The 26,812-nt window shown below is 39.0% G+C and overlaps 1 protein-coding gene across 1 annotated transcript in view; it reads left to right on the top strand.

Annotated features, from left to right (window-relative positions):
• PALMD (palmdelphin) overlaps positions 1-26,812 on the top strand; it is a 44,303-nt gene that overhangs the window by 4,227 nt on the left and 13,264 nt on the right. The window contains exons 2-3 of the mRNA XM_006190931.3: positions 11,410-11,490; positions 16,542-16,666. Coding sequence (XP_006190993.2) covers positions 11,410-11,490; positions 16,542-16,666 — 206 coding nt within the window. The remainder of the gene's footprint in view (positions 1-11,409; positions 11,491-16,541; positions 16,667-26,812) is intronic.

Consider the following 26,812-nt stretch of genomic DNA (forward strand, 5'->3'; position numbering starts at 1 on the left):
TACATATTTTAACAGGTAGCTGGTTTTCATAGCTATTGGAGTAGGCTAGTAATTTGAATCTCACTTTGAATATTGCCAGAACTGTCCCCAGTGTTCTCGGAAAGAGTGAGGTGAAGGACTGACAGAGTCATCCCCACAGAGCTCCTCTCTGGGAGCTAACATGGCCCACACCAAAAAATGGTGAGAAGGCCCAGGTGGATTTGCCTCAGAAAGATCCCCTGATGAGCAGTACCACCCTATGGATGTCCACATCCTCCTCCACAAGGAACACGTGGTCTTAACTCCATTCCCATGGTGACATTAGAAAATATTGTTGCTAAGCGATATGGGGCCCCTCAGCCTGGAAAACTCCTCGATCTTAAACTGACCAGAGATTACAGAGTCATAAAAATAGTGCTGTTTGGGGGAGTGAGCTCAGAAGAATTCTGAGAACTAGAATCAATTTACAGGGAGCAAACTCAGCTGAGGAGAAAGGGGGTAAGAATAAAGCTGACATTCTTACTCTCATCACGGCTTTTAACTATTAGACATGCATGTGATCAATCCATCCTTTCATTCCTTCATTTAATTAATAGTTATTGAGCACCTACTGTGTGCCAGATCTTATGCGTTTGAATGAAAACAGGGGAAACAGGAGTGTCAGGAGTGGGGTGAGCTGAGTTGTGATTTGCAGTAGACTGGCCAGGATGGGCCCCACAGAGAGGGTGACATTTGAGCATAGATGAAGGAGGGGAGCTTTGTCAAAAGTTAGACAAACAGCAATAATCACAAGAACAAGCACCTGCCTAGGACTGACTCCACTTGGTAATGAGCCATATAAAGCCCTGACACTGGAATTTCAGCAACAGAGCCAGATTTGCCAGCCAAAGCGGCTCATGACGCAAAATAATCAAGAGCTCTCACATTTCCCCAGATCCACTCCCTATTTTGTTCCACTCCCAAGGAATTTCTTCTTGACTTGTAAACATAGGAATGTAGGAGGCCGAAAGTTCTTTGTATAAAACAGAAATCTACCCAATACAAAGACCGCTGTTAGAACAATAACATGAATCCACACAGGTCCTCGTTAGCACATGATTCCCATCACTGGACACTGCACCTCATCTTGTTCCTTTTTTTTTTTCCCCAATATCTGGGATCTCCTCCCAGTTAATAAGACAGTTAATGACCTCAAAACAGGACCTGCTACGTAATTTGTGGGGCTCAGTGTACAATGAATATGTGGGGACCTCTGTTCAAGAAGTATTGTAAATTTCAACATGGTCACAGCGTGAAGTTCAACAGCACGAAGACTGAAGTCTGGGCCCTCCTGAGCCTGGGGCTGTGTACAACTTCACAGGTGACATGCCTGAGAAGCCCAGGTCGGTCACACACATTTTTTCCCCTCCGTTCATTCTTCCCGTACAAATGAGAGCATGAAAACAAGAACAGGCCAGCCTGGATCTCGACAAAATTTAGACCTTCACATGCGTTTGGATCATTGTGTTATTTAGAGCTCTGAGGACCCCTTCAAGTAATAATGGCTAAAAGAAAGCACAACGAACAACTATTCCAGTGGACCTCATGACTAAGACAAAGTTGCGGGAAGAACTCCCTGTCTGTCATGGGCATCCCAGGACAGTCACATAAAGACGGTACGTGGAGACGTAGAAATCGCCTAAAGATGTCCTATGCCGGTATATTCAAACAATAAAGCTTCCGCACGGTTTTCCACAGTGCTGTACTGAGATTACATGTTTCTTCCAGAGAAGGAAAGGTTTCTTCAAACAAATGTGCTAGGCCACATTTCCTTGCCAAACAAAATAGCCCACCCACAAAGGAGGCCGTGTGATGAGGTACGATGATTTTGATAGCTTATTAGGGAAACTGCTTCTTGATAACCGGGGAAGGGTTTTTCCAGTGTGCTACAGAGTGATATGCTGATTTGCAAAGCCCGCTACAGACAAGGATCCCCATGAACTTTCTGAACATTACTGAACAGGGAGAAGGAAAATCTGCTTCTTTAGAAAACCATGATTAAAACAAACCAGAGGCTGAGTGACAAAGTCTAACAAGAGTCTAAACAAGGGCAGTACAGTTCAGGCTAAAAACCAAAGCAGAGCTTCCACTTCCTACCCTCGTCTCATACTAGCTTCTCTTAAAATAACGTAAGGATATTTTATTTATATGGCAGTGCTGTCATTCTGGGAAGAAACTCCCTGAAAATGCAGTGCCTCCAGAAGTTTCTTCACCAGGAACCCTGTGACGTGTCTATTTTCCTAAAACACCATAGGAGCAGTTTGAGTGAGATCTATGTTAACATTTTTTACATAAAACCCCAGTGATTGAGTGGATTCAGTCAAACCATATGAAACATAGAGCCAGGTTATTTTCTGAACCTCTGAATGGAAGTCGAAACTGGCTTCTGTCCTAAGCATCAAGTTTTCAATGTAACCGCATCAGTGATTGACATGGGGTGATGCAACATGTTAAAAGGAGCTTGAACCGTTACTCAAAACTCAATTTGTGCTCACAAATACAGGAAGCAAAGGACATCTCTTAAGCACAAGAATTCTGCAATTAATAACAGCACTATTCTTGCATAGCATTTAGGCTTTAAAAATAAAAACTTTCAAATTCATTATCTTATTTATCCAACAGTCCTAGGAGCATTTTCAGAAGCAGATGTTACCATATCCATTTTATACGTGAAAAACCTAAGACCAAGAAAAGTTGAGGGCTTAGTTAAATAGTAGCAAATGTCAGTCTCTGTTCATGACATCACTATGAATTCTAATAAACATCAAAACCATAAACCTCACCCTCATTCAGAACTTCCTCTGTTGTTCACTCTTAGCAGAGTTTGAAGTGGAGCAGAGAAGAATCTATGTAGGTGCTGCTTCCTGTCACCACATTTTTTAACCCAAACCAGTCCCTTCACGTCCTGCAGTCTCCTCTCCTCTCCCCCAGGCTGAGAGAGGTAGACGCAGGAAAGCAAAGAATGAGATGCCCTTTTAGAAGCATTTGTTATTGTTTTAACAGAGCTGGACCAGAATCATTTTTCAGAGCATCTCATATACTAAGGCTTCATTGCTTTCTCTCCATTCCATTTTCATTTCACAGTCTCTACCCTTTCAGCCAGCATTTCTTAAGGCAAAAACATTGCCACATCTCTCACAGCCTCCAACCCTGAGCTCACACACGAAAAAAACAAACCATATTGAACGAGTAAATGAATGAGTGGATACCATTAATCTGAAAGGAGGTAGAAAGCTAATGATTGTCTAGCCTGCTAACAGACTTTTTTTTTTACTGAAGACACGGCCAAGTTTACCATCACCCTTTGATTATTCAGGGGCTGGTTTTGTGTTTGTTGTTTAGCCTTGTTTTGTTTTGCCACTATTCATTAGAGCAAACAAGAAAGAGTAGACAAAAGAATAAAAAATAATACAAACTGGATTCCGTTTAGAGATCTGTCAGAATTTGTTGTAAGGCTGGGAAAGTAGACTAAAGTTACTGGATATATGAGGTTTAGAAAATGTGTGCTTTTTAATTCATCCCCTAAGTAGTAGCAACAACGACATCCAGTTCCTATGGCTAACTTAAGAGTTAGCGTTTTTTCAAAGCTAAGTGCAGAAATAATCATAGAATCAAGAGAAGACAGGGATTTCTTTGTCCACAGTCCCATCTCCGTTATACTGTGCTCAAGCGATGCTCACCCAGGTTCCCCTGCACTTCCAATAGCGGGTGGTTATACCTCCCAAAATACCCTGTTCCATTTAAGGACAGCTCTCTGTGTTAAGAGATCCAGCATAAAGTGCCAGAATCGGGTTTGCTTTAACTTCCACCCAGTCATCATGACTCTGGCCACTGAAGCTAGACAACTCCATTTTCTTGATTTCAGCCATTCCTCACATCACAGTCTCGTTCTAGACACTCTTTTCAATGTCAGTGTCACTCTTACAACGTGGTGCTGAGAGCTGAACAGAACACTCTGGCCAGTAGAGAGCCCTCAGTGCTATCATTTCCCTTGTTTGGGGAATTGTGTTTCTAATGATATATTTGGGAAGTGATAAGGGGTGGTATAAAAAGTATCATCTTTGAAATTACAGAACATTAGGTTCAACACCAGTTCCAACACTGGACCAACCATATGGCCTGGGAAAGTTGATAAACTCTCTAGTACTCCAGTGTCTCTTAAGTTAAGGAAAGAATTAACCTGAAAGCTCAAAAGTCAGATACACAATGAATATACAAAATACAATAGCTTCTGAAAAATAATAATTGGTCAGAAAATGTAATGTGAGAGTATCCCATTCTTGACAGCTACAACATTTTTAAAAAACTGTTAAAACGTAAAAAAATCCTACTTAGGAAATGTGCAGAATTTATATAATGAAACTTTACTAAGCAATAAAATAGATGTGTCTGGGGGTAAAGTATGAACACAAAAAAGCTGTCATATATTTCCAAATTTATTTTAAGTTTAATGCAATTCCAGTCAAAATCCCTAAGGAGGCATTCTTATTCACTGCCAGTGGCAGCATGAAATTGCTAAAACAGGATAATTTGGCAATTGGTAAAAAGAAAACTAAAACCTGCTTGATCTTTTACCAAGAATTTCATTAACAAGTGAAGTTACACCAAAGAAAAATAAGGGATGCACACGAGGTGAACTCCTAAGATGTTTACAACATAACAGTCATTTCTTATAGCACAAAAGAAACAGCAAGTTCAATGTCCAAAAATGGGAATTAACTGAATAAACATAGTGCATATATATGTATATATTGCATACATATAATGGAATAATATTCAGCCATTAAAAATAACTTAAAATAAATATAGTGCATATATGTGTCTATGTGTATAATGGAATAATATGGAATATGTATATAATGGAATAACATATAGCCATTAAAAATAATTTAGAAGAAGACTAATGACATGGTATATCATTATGTTCATGATATATTAAAAGAAATAAGTCTAATAAATACTAAACATGTAACAAACAATTTTAATTTTATATGAACTATAATTATCACACAGATATAAAATCATATATAACAGTATCGAACTCTGATTATCTCTGGACAATGACAATTACTATTATGAGTTACTTTTAAAATCCCATCATGGTGTGTGCAGTTTTGGTTGGTTGGTTGGTTGGCTGGTTGGTAGATTTTTTTTTTGGTTTGGAGGGATAAAGAATTGTTTGAATTTTCAATTTAGCTTCTATTAGAATTTAACAAAATGAATCCAAAGTCCAACTGGAAAAATAAACTACTGCTACTAATCAAGACATTTTAGATAAAAGCAATAAATGAAAACTTGTCGAGTAAAATGTTAATTTATCTCATTGGTGCTATAGAGAATTAGTACCAAAGTCTGTAATTAAAGACACTATACAGATAACCCAGAACCAGACCCTAATATACATTTTTTAAAATGGTAAATGTTAAAAGTTAGTAAATGATAAAGTTAGTGAGTGAAACTAAAGTAAATCAATAGAAAAGAATTCTTCGGTAAAACTTCAGATTAGTTAAAATTTGGAGGAAAAAAATTAGATCCTCAGCATTTACAATAAATCAAAATAAATGTAGCTAGGTTTAGGAGGTTTTTGTTTTTTAACTCTTTAGAAAACTGGAGGAAAATACAGATGAACAATTACTGTATCTCCGATAGTAAAAGGTATTAAAAAATCAAAGCAATAGAAAAAAATCTTTTCAATACTTGTAGAAACACCATAAACAATATTTAAAGGCAAACAGAAAAAACTGTTTCCAACTCATATGGAAAACAAAAGGTTTCCTAACTCAAAGAGATCTTACAAATTATTAAGTAAATAATTAACAGGCTTTACTAAAAAATGACTATACATTAAAAACAGGCAATTAAAAACAATTAAATAGCCAAGAAAATTATAAACAATATTTGACAACACTAATCCCAGAAATCTCATTAGGACATCAAAATAAGACACTACTTTTGCTCTATTTACATTGTTAAAGGATCTTCTGTTCAAAATTAGTAAAAATGAGGCAACGGATACTGTTCTGTGAATATAAGTTAAAATACCTTTTCATTTAAGTCTTTTTAGCAATCTGCATCAAGAATGTTTGAAACATTGCTACCCCTTGACTAGGTGATTAAATTCTAGGGACCCATCCTGAGGAAATAACCAGACAAAAGTGGTCAAAACTTTACATACAAGAAACTTGATCACACACCTACTTATAACAGCCAAAGATTCAAACAATCTAAAAGGCAGAAATGAGACTGATTAAGCTAATTATGATATTCTGAATAAAATTCAACATTTTTATTAATAAAATGTTATTAATGAAAAATGCTCGTGACACAATATTAAGTGCAAAAGAAACATAAAACTCCTTGTGTGGTTTGCACACATGTGTGTAAGCATGCATATCTGTGGTTTGGGTTTATTGAAAAATGAGTGGCATAAAATGCACCGAAATGAAGACAATATTTCTAAAGCAGTGGGAGTATGGGGGATTTTTATATTTTTCTTTAAAGTTGTGTAGATTTTTCAAATGTTCTACAATTAACATATCCTATAGGTTTCACAGTTTACGTTTATTGATAGTAAAATTAATCATTAATTTGGATCCATCCTTCCTAAGAGACAAGATGTTTCACAGTCTTAACTTGGTCATCTTTTATTTCATTGGTTCCCAAACCTAGTTATTCACTAAAGTCACCTGGGGCAGTTTTTAGCAAAAAAATCTTCCAGCACACCCCTACTTCACCCTTGAGATTCTGATTCAGAAACTTACCTTAATATGTTGGTGTTTATTTGTTGATTGGGTTTAGACTTAGTTTTCTACCTCTTCTTACTGAACATTGGTTTAAAAAAAAAAAGTTAAGACAATCACTTTCAAATAAATATTACTTTCTGTTCACATTTACACACATCTCCAAAAGAATAAAATAAGAAATTTTGTCAAAAGTCATGTTAAAACCAAGATCTACTGAATTCCCATGATCTAGATATCCTCAGTTTTTTACCTACATAACAGGGATAAACATGGTTCCTACTGCATAAGCATTTGGGGGAAATTAAATTAATCGATACATTTAAGTGCTTTAAGTAGTTCCTGACACATTAAAAAGTTCTCAATAAATGTTAACTATTGTCACAACCATCATAATCTGAAACCTTTTGACTAACTGAATTGGCCCAATTCACCAAGTTCTATTATCAATAGTATCTGATTGATCCCAAAATAAATACGGATTCCCTTCCTCCAATACCCCATAAATGTAGGTGCTTCAAGAAGGCTCTGTCTTTAGATCGCCTTTACTTTTCACAAAAACGTCTCCTGGCCTCAAGCTATCCCTTCCAAAACTCGAGCATCTTTATCTCTAGCTCTGACTTCTCTTCTGATCTCTCTCCATCCAACGTTTCAACTACTTACCAGATAATGCCACCTGGTTGTTGAGAACCACCATCCAAACATGATGCGAATCACCATCTTCCCTCCCTCTTTTTCCTCCTGAATTTCTTATTTCTATCAGTGGTTCTGCTGTCCTCTCAGTTACCTAGGTATAAAAGCCCATATATACTCCCAGTTCTTCCTCTCCTGAACTCATATATCATCAGTGGCCAAGTCCTGCTAATTTTAACTCCTTGGTATCTCTGACATCCACACCCCTCTGCTACCTCTTGTTCAAGCTCTCTTGATCTTATATATAAGTTGTAGCCTGATTATCCCCTTCAAGCTGTCCTCCTTCAATATCTACACAATCAGACTATAGTAAACTTCTTAAAACATGGTTTTAACTCTATCTTTCCTTTGCCTCTGAAAACCTTTCATTGCCCCCTATCTCAATATATAAATAAATTCTAAACCCCCTGCCTCACCAGCATTCTCCCCTGAGGGTTTACCCTCATCTTGTTTTCTTATTTTACTTCCCACTAATCCCTGTATGACAACTTAGATTCCAGACTTGCTGTTTCAAATAACGTTCCAATTTTCTACTTCCAGGCCTTTGCTCACAATGAATGCTCGGCTTGACTGCCCTTTCTCTGCACTCTCCAGTCCCCCAGCGACTCCCCAGCACACTCTGTGTGGGCGCTACTTCAAAGCCTCTCCCAGCCACATCAGCAAGAAGCGACCACTCCCTGTTTTCCCTCCACTCTCACGTACCTCATTTGTGCCTTACTAACGACGTTTAGCACTTTATTTGTACAGTTCCTTGTACAAGTGATTTTCCTCTTTTAAGAGAATGTCAGTTCTTCGGTGAAGGTATCTACTTCTGAATAATTGTTAAACATTGCACAACTCCTAACATCACCTTGAATAGTATTTGTACAGAAGTCCCTGAGTATTAGATAAATTTAAAGTTAAATGACTCAGGATCAATCCTCCCTTCTTGACAGATTCAAGCATTTTAGAATATTAGCTAATTGTCCATCAATAATATCTGTAAAATACATTCCTACGTATTGTGCTAACTTTTAATAGTTATGTGATGGCAGTAATATCATTGAATCATAAATGGTCGTTAAAGCTTTAGAGTTGCAGAAGATAAATAAATTAATTTTTGAAATAATTAAGAGGTAGCCTTTTACAGAATTGGAATTTGTGGGTGTCAGCTTCTAAAATATTCCAAGTCAAACAGCTGAAAATCTAGGCAATTGTTCGTTGAACAAAAAGTCTTTGTTGGTTGAGCATTGAAGAACTGAACAGCCATCTAAGTTATTCATAATGGTTAACAATAATAAATATCTCATGTGCCAGATTACAACAGGTGTGTAGAGAGATGCTCAAGCTTCTGGAGAAATTCTGGGAAGCAGATGGCATTTCACATCTATTTCCTCCATGATAATTTGGGAAGGAATTAGCCAGCTATGGTAACTTTCGGTTGTGCTGGCATTAGAACTACATGTACAACTTAAGCTCGCCTTATAGTTTATTCTGCCTTAATGAAACAGAATTGTTGCCATACTGCTTTTCAGTAATGCTTATAGATCTTTATGAAATTTGGCAAAAGGATAATAATTTGCAGTTGGTGAATATCTTAGGAGGAAAAGCTACTCCTATCTTAAGAGTCACGCCTATAAAACATTATAAAATTACCTTCTTAACTACCTAGACTGATAGGAGAGAGGCATCGCATTACCTCCGAGTGACAAAACACTGGTATTCCTTAGCAACCCTTCTGTAAGCATCATGTTGCCAAAACACTTCAAACGCCTTGCCTCTACCCACAGCTTTTATTACCTCATTACTAACCCTGAGATGAACCAACCAGCCCAAACTGGCTATCGACAGGGGTGGGGAGGCGTCGCTGGGTCCAGCATCGCAGTTACACATACATAGCGTGCTCCTCTCTAGGGGCCGTCCAGAGAGAGAGGGGTGGACAGTTACGCACCAGCACGCAGGGAAGTGAGAACGTGCTCCTTTCCGGTGATGGGCCCCCCTCCTGTGCTAGCTGTGCAGGCACTGCCTCCAGGCCTCAGTGCTTCACAACGGGCAGGACAAGGAGGGAAGTCGGGAGAAGCCGAACTAACTTCCCACTCGGGAAAATGGTGTTGTGAACTGGCTAAGATCATGGAGGCTGAACTCAAATTGCCTGGGTTCAAATCCTGGCTCTGCCACTTACTAGAATAAGAACTTGGGTTGGTTAGTTAATCTCTCAAAACTTCTATTTCCTCTTCTGTAACATGAAAATTATTACAGTATCTGTTTGTTATCATGACTGTTAAGTGTAATGTTATTATATCTCTGTTGTTATGACAATGGAGTTAAATATTGCCCGTAAATTACTTACCAAATGTTTGGCACAATACATTTAAAACATTACTAATATTTGCTCAATAACAGTCCCTAGATATAGTGGAGAACCAACTCATGGTGATTTTCATAGTTTTTATTCCTAATGACCAGATTTCATCCACAGAAAAAAGTAAATCTGAAGACCCATGATGGTTGCCCGGCTTTTTTTCTCCGGAAGAGCTGTTTATGAAATTTTAACAGTAATACTGATGAGGTCACGTGTGCTTCTTACAAAAAGAAACATGACATAAATTTGGACAGCAACATGTTGTTTCTCTTCAACAAATGTACCTGAACTGATACATCAAGAAGGAGTTTTTATCTTCAAAAGGAGTCACATCAGGGAACCGTGCACTTGTTTCAATAATGCTGCCAAATATCTTTGGAACTCTTCTTTCTAAATTACCTTCTGAGCCTGCTTCAAATTCTTTATGATGTCTTCATTGGCAACAACGTTTACCTTTGGAAGTTTTCAACTTTGAAAGCAGATTTCAGATCAACTTTTATAAATAAGATGGAGGAGAATGTCACCTTTGGTCAAAAATCAGGAAATAAGGTCTTTTTTGTATAGCTTGTAAAACATCTCAAACAATTCCAGACAGAGTTTCTAGAACATTTCAGACCAATGGAACCATTATCAGAATTAGTGTGTTGCTTTCCATGTGACTAACAGGTTATATGTTTATTTATTTAATTTTATCAAACAAATACATAGAGAGCACTATGCGCCAAGCACTGTTCTAGGAACTTTTGCATATGTTAGCTCATTTAATGCTCACATCTTATGAGGTGGATGTCTTATTACCCCTATTTTACAGATGAGGAAATTGAGGAACGAAGTTAAGGATTTTGCCCCAGGACAGAGAGCTAGCAAATGGCAGAGCCAAAAACTGAAACCAGGCTATTCAGTATACAGGCTATATTTTCTAAAAAAAAAAAAAGTACCATGTCTGTGCACTAACAGTTATGCTGTCTTGGTTTTATAAAGTATTGCAACTGAAACTTAGTGAAAGATACTATATTTATTCATGATTTTTTTTAGACCTCCGCTAGAAGTCCCCTTAGTGTTAACATGCATTATCTAGTCCCTTTTTCTCTCTCTATTCCCATAACAAGGTGTCCAGGAGGAAACGGTCCCACTTTCTACCCTCCCAGTGTTCTAAGGCTCCGTAGTCCGCCCTGTTTTCCACCATAAGCAGACCTTTCCCCTAGCAGTTTCTTCAGCCTTGTGCCAGGAACAGTCTCTCTCCTCACAATGTTTCCTCATGCCTATTTCAAAACTCCCTCCTTAAAAGTCACGTTTTCCATTGCAGCACTCAGTAGCTCAGTCTTGCTAGGCTTAATGGGGAAGATAGAAAAACTGAGGGGGTTGGGGGAGGAAAGACATTAAAATATTTTTAAGCTGCCTTTGAAAAAGCACCTTCTACCAGTTTCCATCAGTGAAGCGCTTTGAATGCCTCCCTTTGCTCCTCTTTGCTTTGAAATAGAAGTTTCATAGCAGCTTCGTACCAATGGCAAGAGCACACCACTGGCCAGCCATTTGGTAATGACAGTATCCCCAAGGAGATATACGTAAGCCAACTGAAAAAAGTAGATTATGCTGGAACATTTTTTTTTATTTCAGGATAAAAGAAAAATACAGGAAGAAATCTCACAGAAACGTCTGAAAATAGAGGAAGACAAGCTAAAGCACCAGCATTTGAAGGTAACTGATGACTTTAATTTCATTTCTATGACTTTGCATTCAAATGTTCCAATTGGACTCAAACTTCAATAGTAAAGTTGCTTTAGGAAGGAAAAAATTCCAACATAGTTATACTAACACCCCAGTAATTACAGGGGAGGCCAACAAGCTAGTAATATTTGCATATGAGATTAATTCCTTCTGGCAAATATGTGGAAAGTTGAAAATATGGTTTTATTACTTTCAGCCTTTATTACTGAATTTCCTCATTTTCTTGGGCAACCTTGAGAATTCAGCCTTAATAATTTGGCCCTGAACACAGTCTTGCTTAACATCCCTTGGGGGTGGACCCAGCTAAGAAGTTCCTTTTGAAATCAGTGAAAGGCCTGCCTGTCCCCAGGGGGTACAGAACAGACACCGCCAGGCCTGCTGAAGGATGCACGTATGTAAAAGCTCAGCGCGATGAATCCAATGCTGTTTGAGTGTGGTTCAAGGTTCTGTTTTATTTTGTTTTGACAGAACATGAGATCATAACCAAAAATAAACTTTCATTTTAAACTCAGACTTTACGTCTTCCATGGGTGTGGTCATTTTGTAATTAAAGCACGTCGAGTCTCAACATTTTATTGCACAGCTTTGTCACAGGATGCAACCAGATGACAAACAGGAGCTCCTGTGAACGGGCCCAGGCAGGAAACTATTTATCTGGCAGGGCTTCTATCAATAGATATACTACATCCCTCAGTGAAACAATGCCACACACTCGTGGGGTCTGCAGTCTTTTGGGAAACTTGCCAAATTCAGCTAAACCTGTCTTTTTTAATGGATTAAGTATCGGCCTCTGAAAAGAAGCGTAATTTAAGTGCAAATTAGTGCCAGTTTTCTGGATTCTGTTTGCTTCTTTGCTCCTATACAAACTGACATTTCCAGTGCTTGATGGATAATTTCAAAGCATAGCTAACCTGCTATCCTTATAAGAAATGCAGTGTGTACTCCCAGTTCCTAACTCCAAAATCAGTGCTTTTTCTCTCAGTCTCTCATTCTCTCTCTCTCTCTCTCTCTCTCTCTCTCTCTCTCTCTCTCTCTCTCTCTCTCTCTCACACACACACACACACACACACACACACATGCAATTTGCACACAATTCGGGTCTCACAGTGAACTAATTACTGCTTCTGAGTAATTGCTATCTTTGCAGAATAGGCAGCCAGGTAACAGCAGAGCTCACAGTAGAAAAGGTTTACACATCCCCTCAGTTCATTCCAAGAAGGTTCACATAGGAAAACTCTGACGCACTGAGAGGTCCATTTCCGAGGTGACATCTCATTTCAATACTTAACAAAAAAGTCCAAAAAGTGAAATTCCCTGTAGGTTTGATTTCTGGAACCCAGGAGACCTCTTCTGATCCGACCCAGTCAAAACACGTATCACGCTTTGGGCTGCGGTAGACAGTCGTGCAGACGGCACACTGTGTGAAGACACCTGAGGGGGTGGGGTGTGTGTGGAAATCTTGCCCATACGCCCTCGAAACCATGCACCCTGGCACAGGGCTGCTTCTGTCTGGAGGACAGTTTCTTTCTCTCTGCAGACAAGTGCTGACACCTTCCCAAGCTGTGCGCTGACCCGAGGGGTAGCAGTGGGGAACCACACCCTTTCCTTATCTGCATATTAGTGCCTTAGGGATTAGCCATGGCTCTGAGAGCTGGGGCCCCTCTGCTGGCCACCTAGCCGGGAAGTTCAAGGTCAAATCAATAATTAGGACAAGTTAAATGATCATTGTTTCAATTTAAACATAAGTATAAGCAGTAATTCTTTAACCTGGAGTGGTCAAAAAAGGTTCTGTTAAAGGTGTGGGACTTGACCTAAGTCTTCACGGGTAAACAGAAGTTATATAGCTGTACGTGGGGCCTTTCAGTCAATATACATCTATTAAGCACCAACTATGTGCAAGGTACCAAGCTGGACATTAAGAATATAAAACAAGTTTGGTCTGTGCCCTTAAAATGGTAACTGACACATACACTTATCGTGACATTTATACTGGGATGAACACAATACAGGGGCATCAGCTGCAAAGGGGACACAGAGGAAAGAGCAGCTGTTTCAGTGGAGTACATCCTTCCAAGTTCTGCAGAAGATGACTGGCTATTCCAAACAGCAGCTAGGCCTAATTCCAAAATAGGGTTCAAAAATGTGCAGAAGTATTTTTAAAATTGATTGCAAAATACGTTCACCATGTCAAAAAAAGCTCTGCTGGCTTCTGCAATTACTGGTCTTTCTTTTATTTTCTTCTTCATCCATTTGTCACCATTCCAGTGACTAGCCCCACCACTTTCCCAACTGCAACTTCAAGCAATATGAAGACAAACATTTACAAAGTGCTCCTTCTGTATCATCAGTACACAGCACACACACTTCAAAATAGTTGTGGTAATCCACTCTAATATTCTTCAGCTCCAGAACCTGACGTTCATACCAATGACATCCTGGAAAGGGGGTTTCCAGGGCTATTATCCACGTCCTCACATTCAAACATCTCTGCAGCTTGGGCACTGTGGCTCTTCTGGCCTAGTATCATGATCACCACCTGATCACCACCCAATGCCAACCAAGAAACACAAAGTATACTCAACCTAGAAAACTTGTCTTTTCTGGAAGTCCATTTAAATCATGGTATGAAAAACTAGTTCACTCCTAAAGTCGCTCATAACTGTTGCATAGAATATAGACATGCTTCAGGAAAACCTGCCCAAAGCCCTCCTACCTGCCTGTCACCTACATTTCATTTAGTTAATATGGCTTCTGATTCTGAATGTCATTGTTGTGAAATAGATTTTATTCTATTCATCAGCCTCAAGGACTAAAGCATAAGTCTAAACTGTGACGTAAAAGCAAAATAACTGTGTTTTCGTTACCACAATATGTGATTGTACCGTATCATTTTGACTGCACATCCAAATTACATATTTTATATTTAGATGCAAAGAGTTCTCTGCTGGAGCTAAAAGACAATTCATGAATTATGAACAAAGTTTATAAGGCTAAAATTAAAATTATTCTTACTCCTAACCAAACTGAGAACCAAGAATGTAGTCCCAAGACACCCTAATCATGCCATGAGAACCATTCTCCACCTTCTGCAAGCCAGCATCATAAGACCGTCCTATCTGAGTTGTTCCTTATAGTGATACGGATGTAACTGACTGAAACTATCCTTGGAGGTTGTTTGTAAAGACTGTAATTTACTTTGATAGTTGTCATCTGTCTTCTTTACTGTGCATTAGCTATCACCATAGTCCATCAAATAAAAATAAACTAAAATCAAGGGAGCTTCTTAAATGCCGATGTACTCAGATTTTCTTGGCATCTTATCAGGAGATAAATCTTGACCTTTATTAATAATATTTATTGTGTCTGTGGGAACCCCTTTTACAAACAACTAAACAGCTATAATTAAGGGAAAACATAACATTGGACTAAAGAATCTCTTGCAGCTGCCAACTGGAATAATAAAACTGCTCTTATGATGTGTGTTGGCCACATGCAATTGCTTGAAACTCTGAAAAAGCCAACACAAATATGATGATTGGGGGTGAGGCTATCACTGACTTAATCTTGTGGTTTTCAAACTGTGTCCTGTGCATCTGCAGGCTTCAAAGACCCCTCACTGGTTCAACTAGAGCAGGCCATCTTTCATTTATTCGACAAGTTATTCCATGTAATACATACATTCCATATAGTCTTCATTTGTGACAGTATAATATTTTTTAATGATTTGAAAACCATTGCCTTAGTTTAACTGAACTTCCTTTGGTAAATATCTAGCCCAATCAAACTTATTTAAATTTATTTTAAATTCAGAGATATTTATATTTCAGTTGAATTAATTCCAGCATGCTTTTAACAAAAAAAAAGACAAAAATTCTTACTTGCTTTCATTTTAATCATGAGGTTAGAGAAAGAAGTCCCAGAAAAATAAAGTTCCCATTCTTCTCTCCCCACCATTTTAGATATAGTAAATTGCCAGTGAATAATTATGGAACAAATAATTTACAAAGGTCGTATTAGATATATAGTGACAGCATTTTCCTCCAGGAAGGAAAGGAGAAACTCAAACTCTTTGAAAATAATATCTAACAGTTTTTACTTGAGACACGGACAGGATGCTAACCACAGCCTCTCCAAATTTTCAGGTCCTTATCATTTGCTTTGTCTTCTTAGGCTCAAGTCCAGGAATGTAACTCATTCATGCAAATTCAGGGGGATTTTTTTTTTCCATATGATGAAACATAAATCTTTTTTTGTTTTGTTTTGTCAAAGTTGACCGAAATTCAACTCAGCAGTATTTAGACAGATCAGGGAATTTTCTGCATTGTTGAGACAAGTAGGGGGGCTGAACTTAAAGGATATCTAGAACCAGGGAGGCTCTCAGAAGAAAGAAGGGGTACTGAGTAGGCAAACCCATATCAACCACACATCCTAAGACCATCATGAACTAAAGACACAATAGCAGTCTCTTGTTTTGCCCACCATTCCAACTAATCCCACAAAAGTTGGTGGGCTTTTTTTGGGGGGGGGGAGTGGCCACTGTAGACTGTCACTGGGATGAACATCAAACGACTTCAAGGAGCTTGTTACTTTGACACAAGATATACACCCATCAACCCAACAAGTAACAGTAAAGCATCACCATGATGAGGTCCCTACATGACTGCTAAACATCCAGTATGTGTAAACACACACGGCTGTGTGAGCCTGAGGAAAGAGTTCTGTGAGGGGAGGTCGGGCTGTGGGGCGGATGCAGGGGGAGGACAGAGATCTTCACAGAGAAGGAGGACCTGAATTAGACCTTAGAATATACGTAGGATTCAGATCTATAAAAACTGGCTTGAGAAAGGGCTCAAGAAGGGTGCAGAGCAGGAAGCCATCAGAGTTATTCAGGCAAGGCAATGAGGGAAAACAGCTTCTCCTTAATACCTCCACCACTGAAATTCACAAGATTTGAAAGCAGTCAGAGGTTTTGGAATTGCTGATCAATTTAAGAACATCTCTTTATGTTTCCTGATCATCAGAAAAAGGCCTTGAGGGAGAAATGGCTTCTAGACGGAATCAGCACCGGAAAAGAACAGGAAGAGATGAAGAAGCAAAACCAGCAAGACCAGCACCAGATCCAGGTTCTAGAGCAAAGCATCCTCAGGTAAGGCCCTCACTGAGACACTCCGCAACTGTCTTTATTTTGACTCTGACCCACTTTGAATGTATAAGAGCCATTCTCCTTTTTAGAGGCACAATCAGATTTTCCATTTAGATTTCTAACAAAGACTAAGGAAACACACCAGAAAATAACAAGAGAAATTTTTCTGTAAATGTCCCCTACTCATAGCAACACAGGATTTATTTTTTCAATACATAAGGTGACTTACCCAGAGCTCTCTGGGCCCATTGCCTCACCTACAAAATGGTAGTAACAGTATCTGTCTTTTAGAGTTGCTGAGCAGCTTAAAACTGCATGTCCTAACCTCCTAGCACTACCTGGCACCTGGCCAAAGATCAGAAAACAGCTCTTCACAGCCCCAACCTCTACGCTCACCTTAGGACAGGTGACAGTTCTACGGGTGTGTGCACACTGTCCCTCCATCACACCTCTTCCCAGACCCTCCCCAGCCACAGCCGCAGGATTTCGAAAGAGAAGACACTACACGACTCGTTCACTATCGTTTTTCTCTTCCGCTGCCTGGATTGTTCAGTCGCAAGGGTTGACTTCACTTCTTGACGTCCTTCCCTGCCCATCAGACACAATGAAACAGAGTCAGCAACTTCCATGACATGCAATGGTTTTAGATCGCCTTGGCTTAAAATGAGGTGATGGGCATAAAAAAAACTGGAAAACTCAAATGTAAGATGGGATTATTAATACTTTCGCTCAGTGTAGGTAGCATGGGAGACAGAGATATGAGAAATGTCAGAATCATTTTCTAACCTACACATGGAAAAAAAGACGGAACATTGTTTGGTCTAATAATGACAATAATTTAAAGCCTACCTGTCTTTGAAATATGGGTAACTTCCAAAACCTCGCTCACTGCAAATCTGTTATCTTTAGTGAGGACTACAGGAAAGACCTGGAAGATAAAACTATCCGGTAGTTGTGGTATGGCCGCATTTTGTCCATACTCTCCACACTATACAAACAGATTGCATCAAGCCTGAAATGGACAACATGGGGAAAAAAACCTTCTTTTTTTTAACTGATTTTTATTTCACTTGCTTCATTTCATACACTTGTATATTTAATAGCTAAAAATCACTAACCACTCATTCTTATTTGGATGTTTTTTTAAATTAACAATTCTTAAAAAGTTACCACTGAGATGTTTACATTTATAAGCCCCTCAGTTGTTTGTTCAAAGATATCAACTACTTCTGAATGGCAGATAACAAATATTTTTAAAATAACTCAATAAATCAACTAAACCGTTTGGAAACTTTGATTCTTTGTAAGTCATCCCTTAGCAAGAGCTTCCTGACAAAGTCTGGCTTAGCCAGTGATTGCCTTCCTCATTCCTCCACACACAATCCTTGTCTCTTAAGGAGTCCTGAATTAATCCCTGTAAACCCTGGCCCTGCACAGACACCACCTTGCTTCCTCTCAGAGCCCCTCCTTTGGAGTCTTTCCACATACCAAGACCTTAGAACTTCCTCTCATCTGATGGCAACTGAAGTGGTTACATTTAGTCAAACTCCATTAACGAGCTTAGGCCGCTCTGAGTCATCCCAGAGAAGGTACTAGGACTCTAGCGATGGCCTTGCCTGAGTGCTCTGAGAAGCACACGAGCATCTAGTAGTTCTGGTGCTTGCCCAGTTAGGGCTCCTATCTGACCAAAAAAAAGAGGAAAAGAGAAGAAGGGAAAAGAAGGAAGAGGAAGAGGAGGAGAAGGAGGAGGAGGAAAACATTTTCGGAGCCGTAATACATAGCAGGCACTTCACATACATCATCCCATTTAATCTTCATAACCCTGTGAGGCAGGTGTTACGATCTTCATTTTTTGCAGAGAGATTAAAAAATTCACACACTTAGGAAGTGGCAGATCAGAGACTATCTCATTTCACTGTCCTGTGCAGCCTATAAAATAATGGCACACAGCAACCTCTAGTGGACTGAAAAGGCATCATCTCTTATAGGAAGCCTTTGTAGCATAGTGTGTTCCTTGGTTCTCCTTTCTCCACACAGCTCCTACCACACACAAGACCTTCTTACATGTCCCATTAATGTCTTTGTTAAATTACCAATTAAATGTCTGTTCGTTACCCAGTTTCTGGTGTCTCACTATGACTTTATTTTAGATCTTAAGGATGTCATTAACCCATCAGTGCTCCCTTATTAAAACCAAATAATTTTAATTCCCATATATAAATAATAATAGCAGTAATGGTTCATTTTTAAATGACCTTGTGCAATTTACAAAGCACTTGCAACTCCATTAAGTCATTTAATACTTCACAGCAATCCTGGAAAGAAAGCATCGATACCTCCATTTCATAGATGAGGAAATAGGCTGAGAGAGGATAAGAGACTTCATTAAGGTCGCAGAGCCAGTAAAGGACAGACATGGGTCTCAAGGCAAGTCAGGTTCAGTGCTCTCCAGCTGTAAAATTAAAAGAGAGCTGTAGGTTTAAATGCTCTGGAAATGGTAATAGACTTAACACCTAAGAGCAAACTGCTTTGTTTAAGGAATAGTCCTAAAAAGATGTATTTGCAAAGAGTTCACAAAGAATTTGCAATCTTGTGACCCATCAAGGCATGTTTATCTTGTTTAAAATGTGCAGGGAACAGAACGTTCTAAAGCAACATATGGAGACATAAAATATCTGTGCCTTGTCTGTATTAAGCAGCGTCCAGTAGCGCCCAGCATTATAGAAGTCACATTGCCAAAGCAGCTTTACCTGATAACTGGACATTTTCTTCTCAGATATTTCTAAAGCTGCTAAATAATCAGGTGCACGCTTTTAAATTCAATCTTTCTCAGAAACAACTACCCACAGGACTTAAAAGCTTTCATTGGCAGCTAAATACAGTACATTGTCCTGTAAGCTCGGAATGGCAACCAAGCCAACTGACAAGGCTGAACTAGGCAGCGCCACCCTCCTTCCCTAAGCAGAGAAAGTAGCCCAGTCCCTGACTGGGATTTATCTCCGGTGCCTGCTCAAGGGTAACATTTGCCTCTTAGCTAGACGACAAGATTTTAATAGGAGCGTCAGAGTAGAAACGTCGCTATAACTGCAGGTTCTGTGGCAGGGCCAGACTGCCCATGGAGTTTGCATGCCTTCTACTTCCACAGCTTCGTGAGGTGAACTGAAGGAGCATGGCCTTTGGCACTCAAATCCCTGTTCTGCTGACCACAGTACATAAGCCTGGCTGTGTTCTTTCACCTCTTTGGGCCTCACCTTCCTTGTCTGTAATAGTGGGACCATCATAGCCACTTCACAGGGCTGCGATGAGTGACGGTCCATGGCCATGTCCATGTGACGCATGGTCGGTGTTCAGAAAACATTAGATTCTATTTCTTATTAGGAGTCAAAAATTATTAAAAGAAGGACACTGCCTGGAGCTTCATCTGGGGATCTTCATCTTTTGGCCAAGACCTCTCATTTCATTATGCTCATTCAAAGAATCTTTTTCTTTGAGTAATCTGCAGTTATCACCCAATTAAGCTTCTTTCCATTTGGAAGTAACTGATGGGTTTCCTTTATGGCCTGAAGACTAAAATGTTAATAATAGGAGTTAATTTTTACAGAGCATTTGCTGAAGACCAGGCACTGTATTAACCCTTCATATATATTATTTCATTGAAGTCTCACAACCATCTTATGAAATAGATAACATTCAGGCGAGAAAACTGACATTTATAGAGGCTAACTTGCTTCATGCATACAGCTAAAAAATTAAGAGCCAAAATTTAAAATCAAATTAAAGTCCTAATCTTAAAAATAAATTGTGCCTCAGATCCTGCAGAAAAATCTTACAGAAGTTAAATGCCATCCTTTCACAGCATTTTTAATTCCCAATCCATGCTATGATATCACTCTTTTTTTCACTCCTATATACATTATTTATATAGATATTCATGTGACTCTTTAGCATATTAAAAACACTCAGAGGTTCCCTGACTCACCCGTAAACTTTAAGTAAAGTATGTCTGCATGTTTATCCTCTCATTTATTTCCGAGAGAGGCAACATTTCAGAAAATAAGTGCGTTTCCATGGTTTTTGTCTCTGAGTCACATTCTTAGCTTTAGAACAATATTAGTGAGTATTTTGCCTGGTGCCCAGATTAATACCTTAGGAGGAAATGCTCTCAGGAGGAAAACTATATTGAACATCCTCTGAATCACTTTGCTCAAGTTAGAGTTTCAGTTTGCCTCCCAGATGAGCCCTACTCTTAGTCTGACTACAGAAACATTTTCTTCCTGATTGTAGGCATGGGTGCAAAACCAGCATTGACTCAGTTCAAACATCCATGTACCCAAATGTATAGGCAGCCCTAGAAATCCTGTTCTGTCACTTCTGTTGCTTTTCTCTATCCAATACTTATACCCAAAAGACACCCCAAGCACCCTAAGAAGTGTCCAAAGGAGCTACATCATTCACATGCTAGGTTCCTCTTTCCTGTCCAGCTACCCTGCGGTTCTCCATGACTCCCTCTGCCAAACTGCCTTGCATTAAGCTCCCGTCCAGACACTTGCTACTTTTTGAACTGTGCCCAAAGACCTGACTTCAGTTGGAGCACACAGAGCACTTGACAGAAATGTCATAAGCATAAAATGCAAAAGATTAACTGCCAAGGAGAATGATGCAAATACACTGCATTCCCTTTGAGAAGGATTATCTACTTATGATTAAATGTTCTCCAGTAAGAATTTTTTTTAATATTCCAAATTACCCTTCTGACCTTCTGCCTTTCTTTAATGAACTTGCATTTGTCTCCAAATAGTCAGAAACTGCCTTCCACATATGGCTCTGATGGGAAGGTACAGGTGAAACACTGGATCTCTGTGTAATTATATGTCATCACAAAAGCTGGAGAGTGGGCTGTTATAGCAACAGCAGTCATCCCACATCACTTAAGGGAAATTCCTCCACAAATGGAGATGGCTAATAGAAAATGCATTCTACTCAGTATCATGTAATGCAATAATCTACTCAGTTAACTCAAAAGATAGCAGGCAAGATTCTGTTTCCAAAAGGAACCCAAAGCAATGATATAGGAATATAAAGGTTAAATGACTTTGTTACTGGTCACCGTTTATCCAAGCTTAGCTGATTATTATTTCTGTCCAAGTTTAACCCCTACTTAATGTTCTGATCTACCTGTACAAGCCAGTTGTACCTTAGTGAGACTAGTGTCTCATCAAACACAGTGATACACGCTGCATGAAACATATCACATTCTAAATGTTTCTGCTTTCCTGCTCTGACCCACTCAGCCACATACATCTAGCAACACATTGCAGGGAGATAGACAAGCTGCTCTTCTGTGACAATATAAGAGAGAAGAGGAAGGGGGAAAAAGAAAAAAGGAGAGAAAAACACTATTTGTTTCTTCGTGAATTTGCTGTTGCCTGGAAACACTTAAGAAATGATTCTCAGGCAATTATTTGAGTCAAAATCATTCTGAGCATGTTTTCCACTCCCCATATTTGACTAATTGGCTTACCAGATTTGTAATAGTTCATCTGTTGTTGTTTTTAATTTCCCAGATATTCTGACTATTTTTAATTTAGAAGCCTTTTTAATTTAACAAAAGGAGCTAAGTTAACCAAATTTCCATCAAAAAAGGGAAGAAATCTATCTCCCCCACAAAAAAATAAAGTACGATGCCTAGCACATAGTAGGAATACCCGTGACTACATAGCTTAATATGTGAATGAATGATGGATGGATGGATGGATGGATGGATGGACTTGAAAATACCATGGATTTAAGGAGAAGCTGAAGATAAGACAATGAATTGAATGTTAATAAACTAAAAGGGAAAGCCTCGAATTTCTTTTAAAAATAAAAAAGAATAAACACACCCAACTGTCCTGAGTCAACGGCAAAGTTATGTGACAGTAATACGCCCCTGGTTTCAGAGGCAGTTGTTGATGGCATGTTTTAGCATCTCGCCATCACTTCCCTTTTCACCTTTCCCCCTTCCTCGTATGCTCTTTTATTTCCTTATCCCCACCTCCCAGCATTCTCCCTTGTTCAGACCTGCCAATCTCATTTACATGTGAGTAGAAATAAGAATTAAACGGTTACCTAGAATAAACACTTGCCCACCACAATGGGAGGCTAAAAAAGTAGATTAGAATAATAACCTCCAAGAGTCCTTCCTTCACTCTCCTGCAATTCAGGAAAAACAATTACCGTTTATGGAGTAAATATTATGTACTAAGCATTATTCTGAGAATGACAATTCCCTGAGGGAAGTCTAATTAGCCTCGTTCTACACATAAGGACACTAAAGCACAGAAGGCTATAAACCTTTTAACAACTGGCCCATAAATCACACGCAGATCTCTCTGACTCCACACCCTTTCCATCATGCTTCACCCTGCCTGTTCTTGATTTATTTTAACAAACGTTTATTAAGGACCCGCCACATATAAGTCTTTGTTTCTCGAGAGGAGATTCAAGAATCATAAACTCCTCAGAGCAAATTTTTATTTGTGTTTACCTCTCTTTAGATCCTTTAACTTTTCAAAGTGCTTTAACATTACGTATCTCATTAAACACCATATTCAGTGACTCGAAACACAAATTTAAGGCCATGAACAGGGATGTCATAGGTCTTTGGCTAAACTGACATGATTTAAGAAGGAAAAACAAGCAACTGAACAATCCATAAAGTGGGAGGAGAGTTAGTGTCAGTGATCCATCCTCCAGGCGGTGGTCATGAAGAAAGAATGTTCAGAAGCAGAGACTCATTGTGTTAGAGAAAGGGTCTGTGCTGCTATGGGGCCCAGGCTTCCCCATACCCCCGGAGAGTGTCCAGAGACCAAATTTACCAGCTCAGGAAACTTCCACAACACCCCCTTGCAATGCAGCTTTTGTCGGCCATAAAGCAAATGTCACTTCGTTCATTTAGCTCACCCAAGGCTAACTGGTCTTTGTTGGTTATTCTATGTTATACTGAGGTTGGAATTTATATTCTTGGTCTTCGAATAATAAGAGTCCTGTTCTTGGTATCAAATAGGAACAATTAACACTAGAAGCAAAGTAAAAATGAGGTGGATAAAAAGTAGAAAATACAGTGGCTGCTCTATAATACTATTAGAGAAAAATGTTAAGGGTTACAAGGCACCAAGCCAGTAATTATTTCTGAATGGAGACAGTAAGTGGCTATATACATCGCTGAATATGTTTTGTCGTTCCATAATATGATTACAAGCAGTACAGTCACTAAAAATATTTTTCCCCTACAACTATTTTTTTAAAGGAAAGAAAGCTTTCCAAAATCATGGGTAAGCATATCTGCAATTAACTTGCCATGACCTGAGAAAAGTAAAATTAAATAAATAAAAAATTTGCCACAACCTGGCTACAGCAGTATTTGAAGGTCACTTGCGAAAACTCATGTCACCTACGTAGAGGTCGATTTCAATCATTATTACAGTTATTTAGCTCTTAACAAGTGTTTGGCATGTCCTGCAAGGTTCTCCCCAGGCCCTAATTAAAACCACACACCCTGCTTCTGTCCTGGCAGAACATTTGAGAAGCCCATAACTAACCAATTCGCTGCAACCACACCAACCTCCAGGGCGTGGGTTTGTCTGCATTCATTTGAAAATTACATTTGTAACTTGCACATAAAGGTGGCTGGTTCTCTGAAAACTGGTTTGGTTTCTTGCTTTTCATGGCAGATGCAACCTTTAATGTACAAAATATTATTCTGATTAAGAGGGCTTGCTTTTCTGCTAAATCATTCTTTTCTGACATTACCCACCTATCAGGCAGTTTCAAATCATGACAGTGTCATCTCCCCATAAGATAATTGTTAATATTTACAGAGTTATATTAGGAGATGAGATTGACCCATGCAAAAGCGGCTCACATCTAACTATAAATTATTCAGCTTTTCTAAATTTCTGCTCTGTTCCCAACTATCAGAGCAGACTGACACTTTTTCCAATGTCACTGTTGGGCCAGATCTCTGCCTCTAGTTATCTTGAAGTTGCCGTGGCTGCATCGCTTGCCCTGTTCTTCAATGCGTAGGATTAGAGGCAGTAGATTTGGCTCGGGGTAAACTTAGTGTTTGCTGTATGCCAAATGCCCTTTAATTCTCTGGCAGGCTTACCCATGGCATGTGATTGTTTGCACTGGTGGGTTAAACCTTTCTTCTTACACACATGCCGTTCGGCAAGGGCCGATTATAAGGCAATACCTATGTCCATGCATAAAAGGGTTCTTCATCCTTTTTGATATACTTTTAATTCAGTTTGGTGAATAAAATGTGCCTGGCATATACTAGGTGCTTAATAAAAGTTTGTTCAATGTTTGATGAAATTTACTGGACCCTAACTTTAAAAATAAAACGAAACAGCCCATCCCTTATGAGATTACATGCTCTCAATTTTACTGGGAAAATAGAGTTTGACGTTCCCATTGGCCAAATTATCTGTAAAGATGAAACACCTATAACCTCTGACCCAGTAGTAATAATGTATCTGCCCATCGCATATGATAAACAGTACGGTCAAAATTACCTGATTGAAATCATCAACTATGTGTACTCAAGAATATCCATTGCAATTTCAGAGCTATTTTTCAGATGAGTTATGATTAAAAAATAAAATAAGCCTTCCTTTTTTCATTGCAAACCTTAGTCATTCAATATTAACTAGCTAATGTCAAAACAAACTATGTTGGATTTGATATACCATTTAGAAACATAAATTCTTTAACCGCTAGGAGCAAAAACTGATTTATTTTTCTGTTTTTACTGGTGAACTACCCGAAATGCAAGATGCTAATGATTAATTCCATGAATCAACAAAAAATTATGAAAAAGATTTCATAAAATTTGTCACATCAAGATTCATCCTCCATAAGGTTATACAATAATTAGCACACTGGTTTTGCTGCTTTAAAAGACTCCAGAAGAACAGTGGCTTAAACAAGATTAGAAAGGTTCGCTTTCCTCCTACACATAACAATCCTAGCTGGGAGAAATTCAAGGGAGGGGAGCAGCAACTTTACATGAGACTATCAAGAGACCCTGTTTCTTTCTGTCTTACTGCTTTGCTACTCGCTGAGGGGTCCCCTTGGTTGTATAATCAAAGGCAGTTCACCACATCTGCATTCCAGCTTAGGAAGGGGAAGATAAACAGAGGGCAAACAGTGCTATTTTAAGGATATGACCTGAAAATACCAGAGTTAACTCCTGCTAATATCCTATTGGCCAGAATTTAGTCACATGGCATCATTTAAATGCAGAGGAGACTGGGAAATGTAGTCTGTAGCAGGGCAGCAGGGAGACATAAAACTCAGGGAGTTCTGTTACTAAAAACATAGGAGGAATGGGTTTGAGGGGAAATTGCAGGTTATCAAAACAGACTAACATATTCTTTTATTTATTAAATAGACATCATCTATTGAACAGCATTTATTAAATAGACACTATCCTCATAACTATTATGAAACCTCTGATAATGCTGGATCATTGTTTTCATTTTCTGTCTAGAACAGTATTTTCAAGGACAGGTGTGTCCCTGAAACTATATTAGCACCATGCTTGCTCTAAAATCATTGATATTAAAGTTAAAGATCAAATCCGAAAATGGACCTGGTAGGTTTTCTCTTTCACTGGAGTTGTCAGAGATGGCCCTTCCCTCCCTGGCAGACTGAGGAAGAGAAAGGGGTAACTAATCGTTATTGAGGAATTCCTCTATGTCAAGCCTTGTGCTAGACGCTTACAAACACTATCTCACTTACCTCCTTAAGACAACACTTTGTGAGTACTATTACTCCCCAAATGAGAAAACTGAAGCTTGGAGGGATTCAATAATTAAGACAAGTGTGTTAGCTTTGATATGTCCTCACTTTCTGTTCCCATGGGTGGAGCTGGGGAATGAAAAATGGACCTTCACACAAAAACTCACAAAACATAGGTAAGCCACTAGCCACCTCCTGTTCTCCCAAGATTCAGTGGGGAAGAAAGGAAAGAGAATCTCTGGCTCAAGGAAAGAGTCAAGGGTTACAACTGCTCACCACTCCATGCCGAATTCAATACCTGTTGGAGGTAAACACATCTGGTAGCCTGGGAGTCTGACAAGAAACTGGATCCTTCTTGGGGATCCT

Source organism: Camelus ferus, chromosome 9, assembly GCF_009834535.1.
Source record: "Camelus ferus isolate YT-003-E chromosome 9, BCGSAC_Cfer_1.0, whole genome shotgun sequence".
NCBI lineage: Eukaryota > Metazoa > Chordata > Mammalia > Artiodactyla > Camelidae > Camelus > Camelus ferus.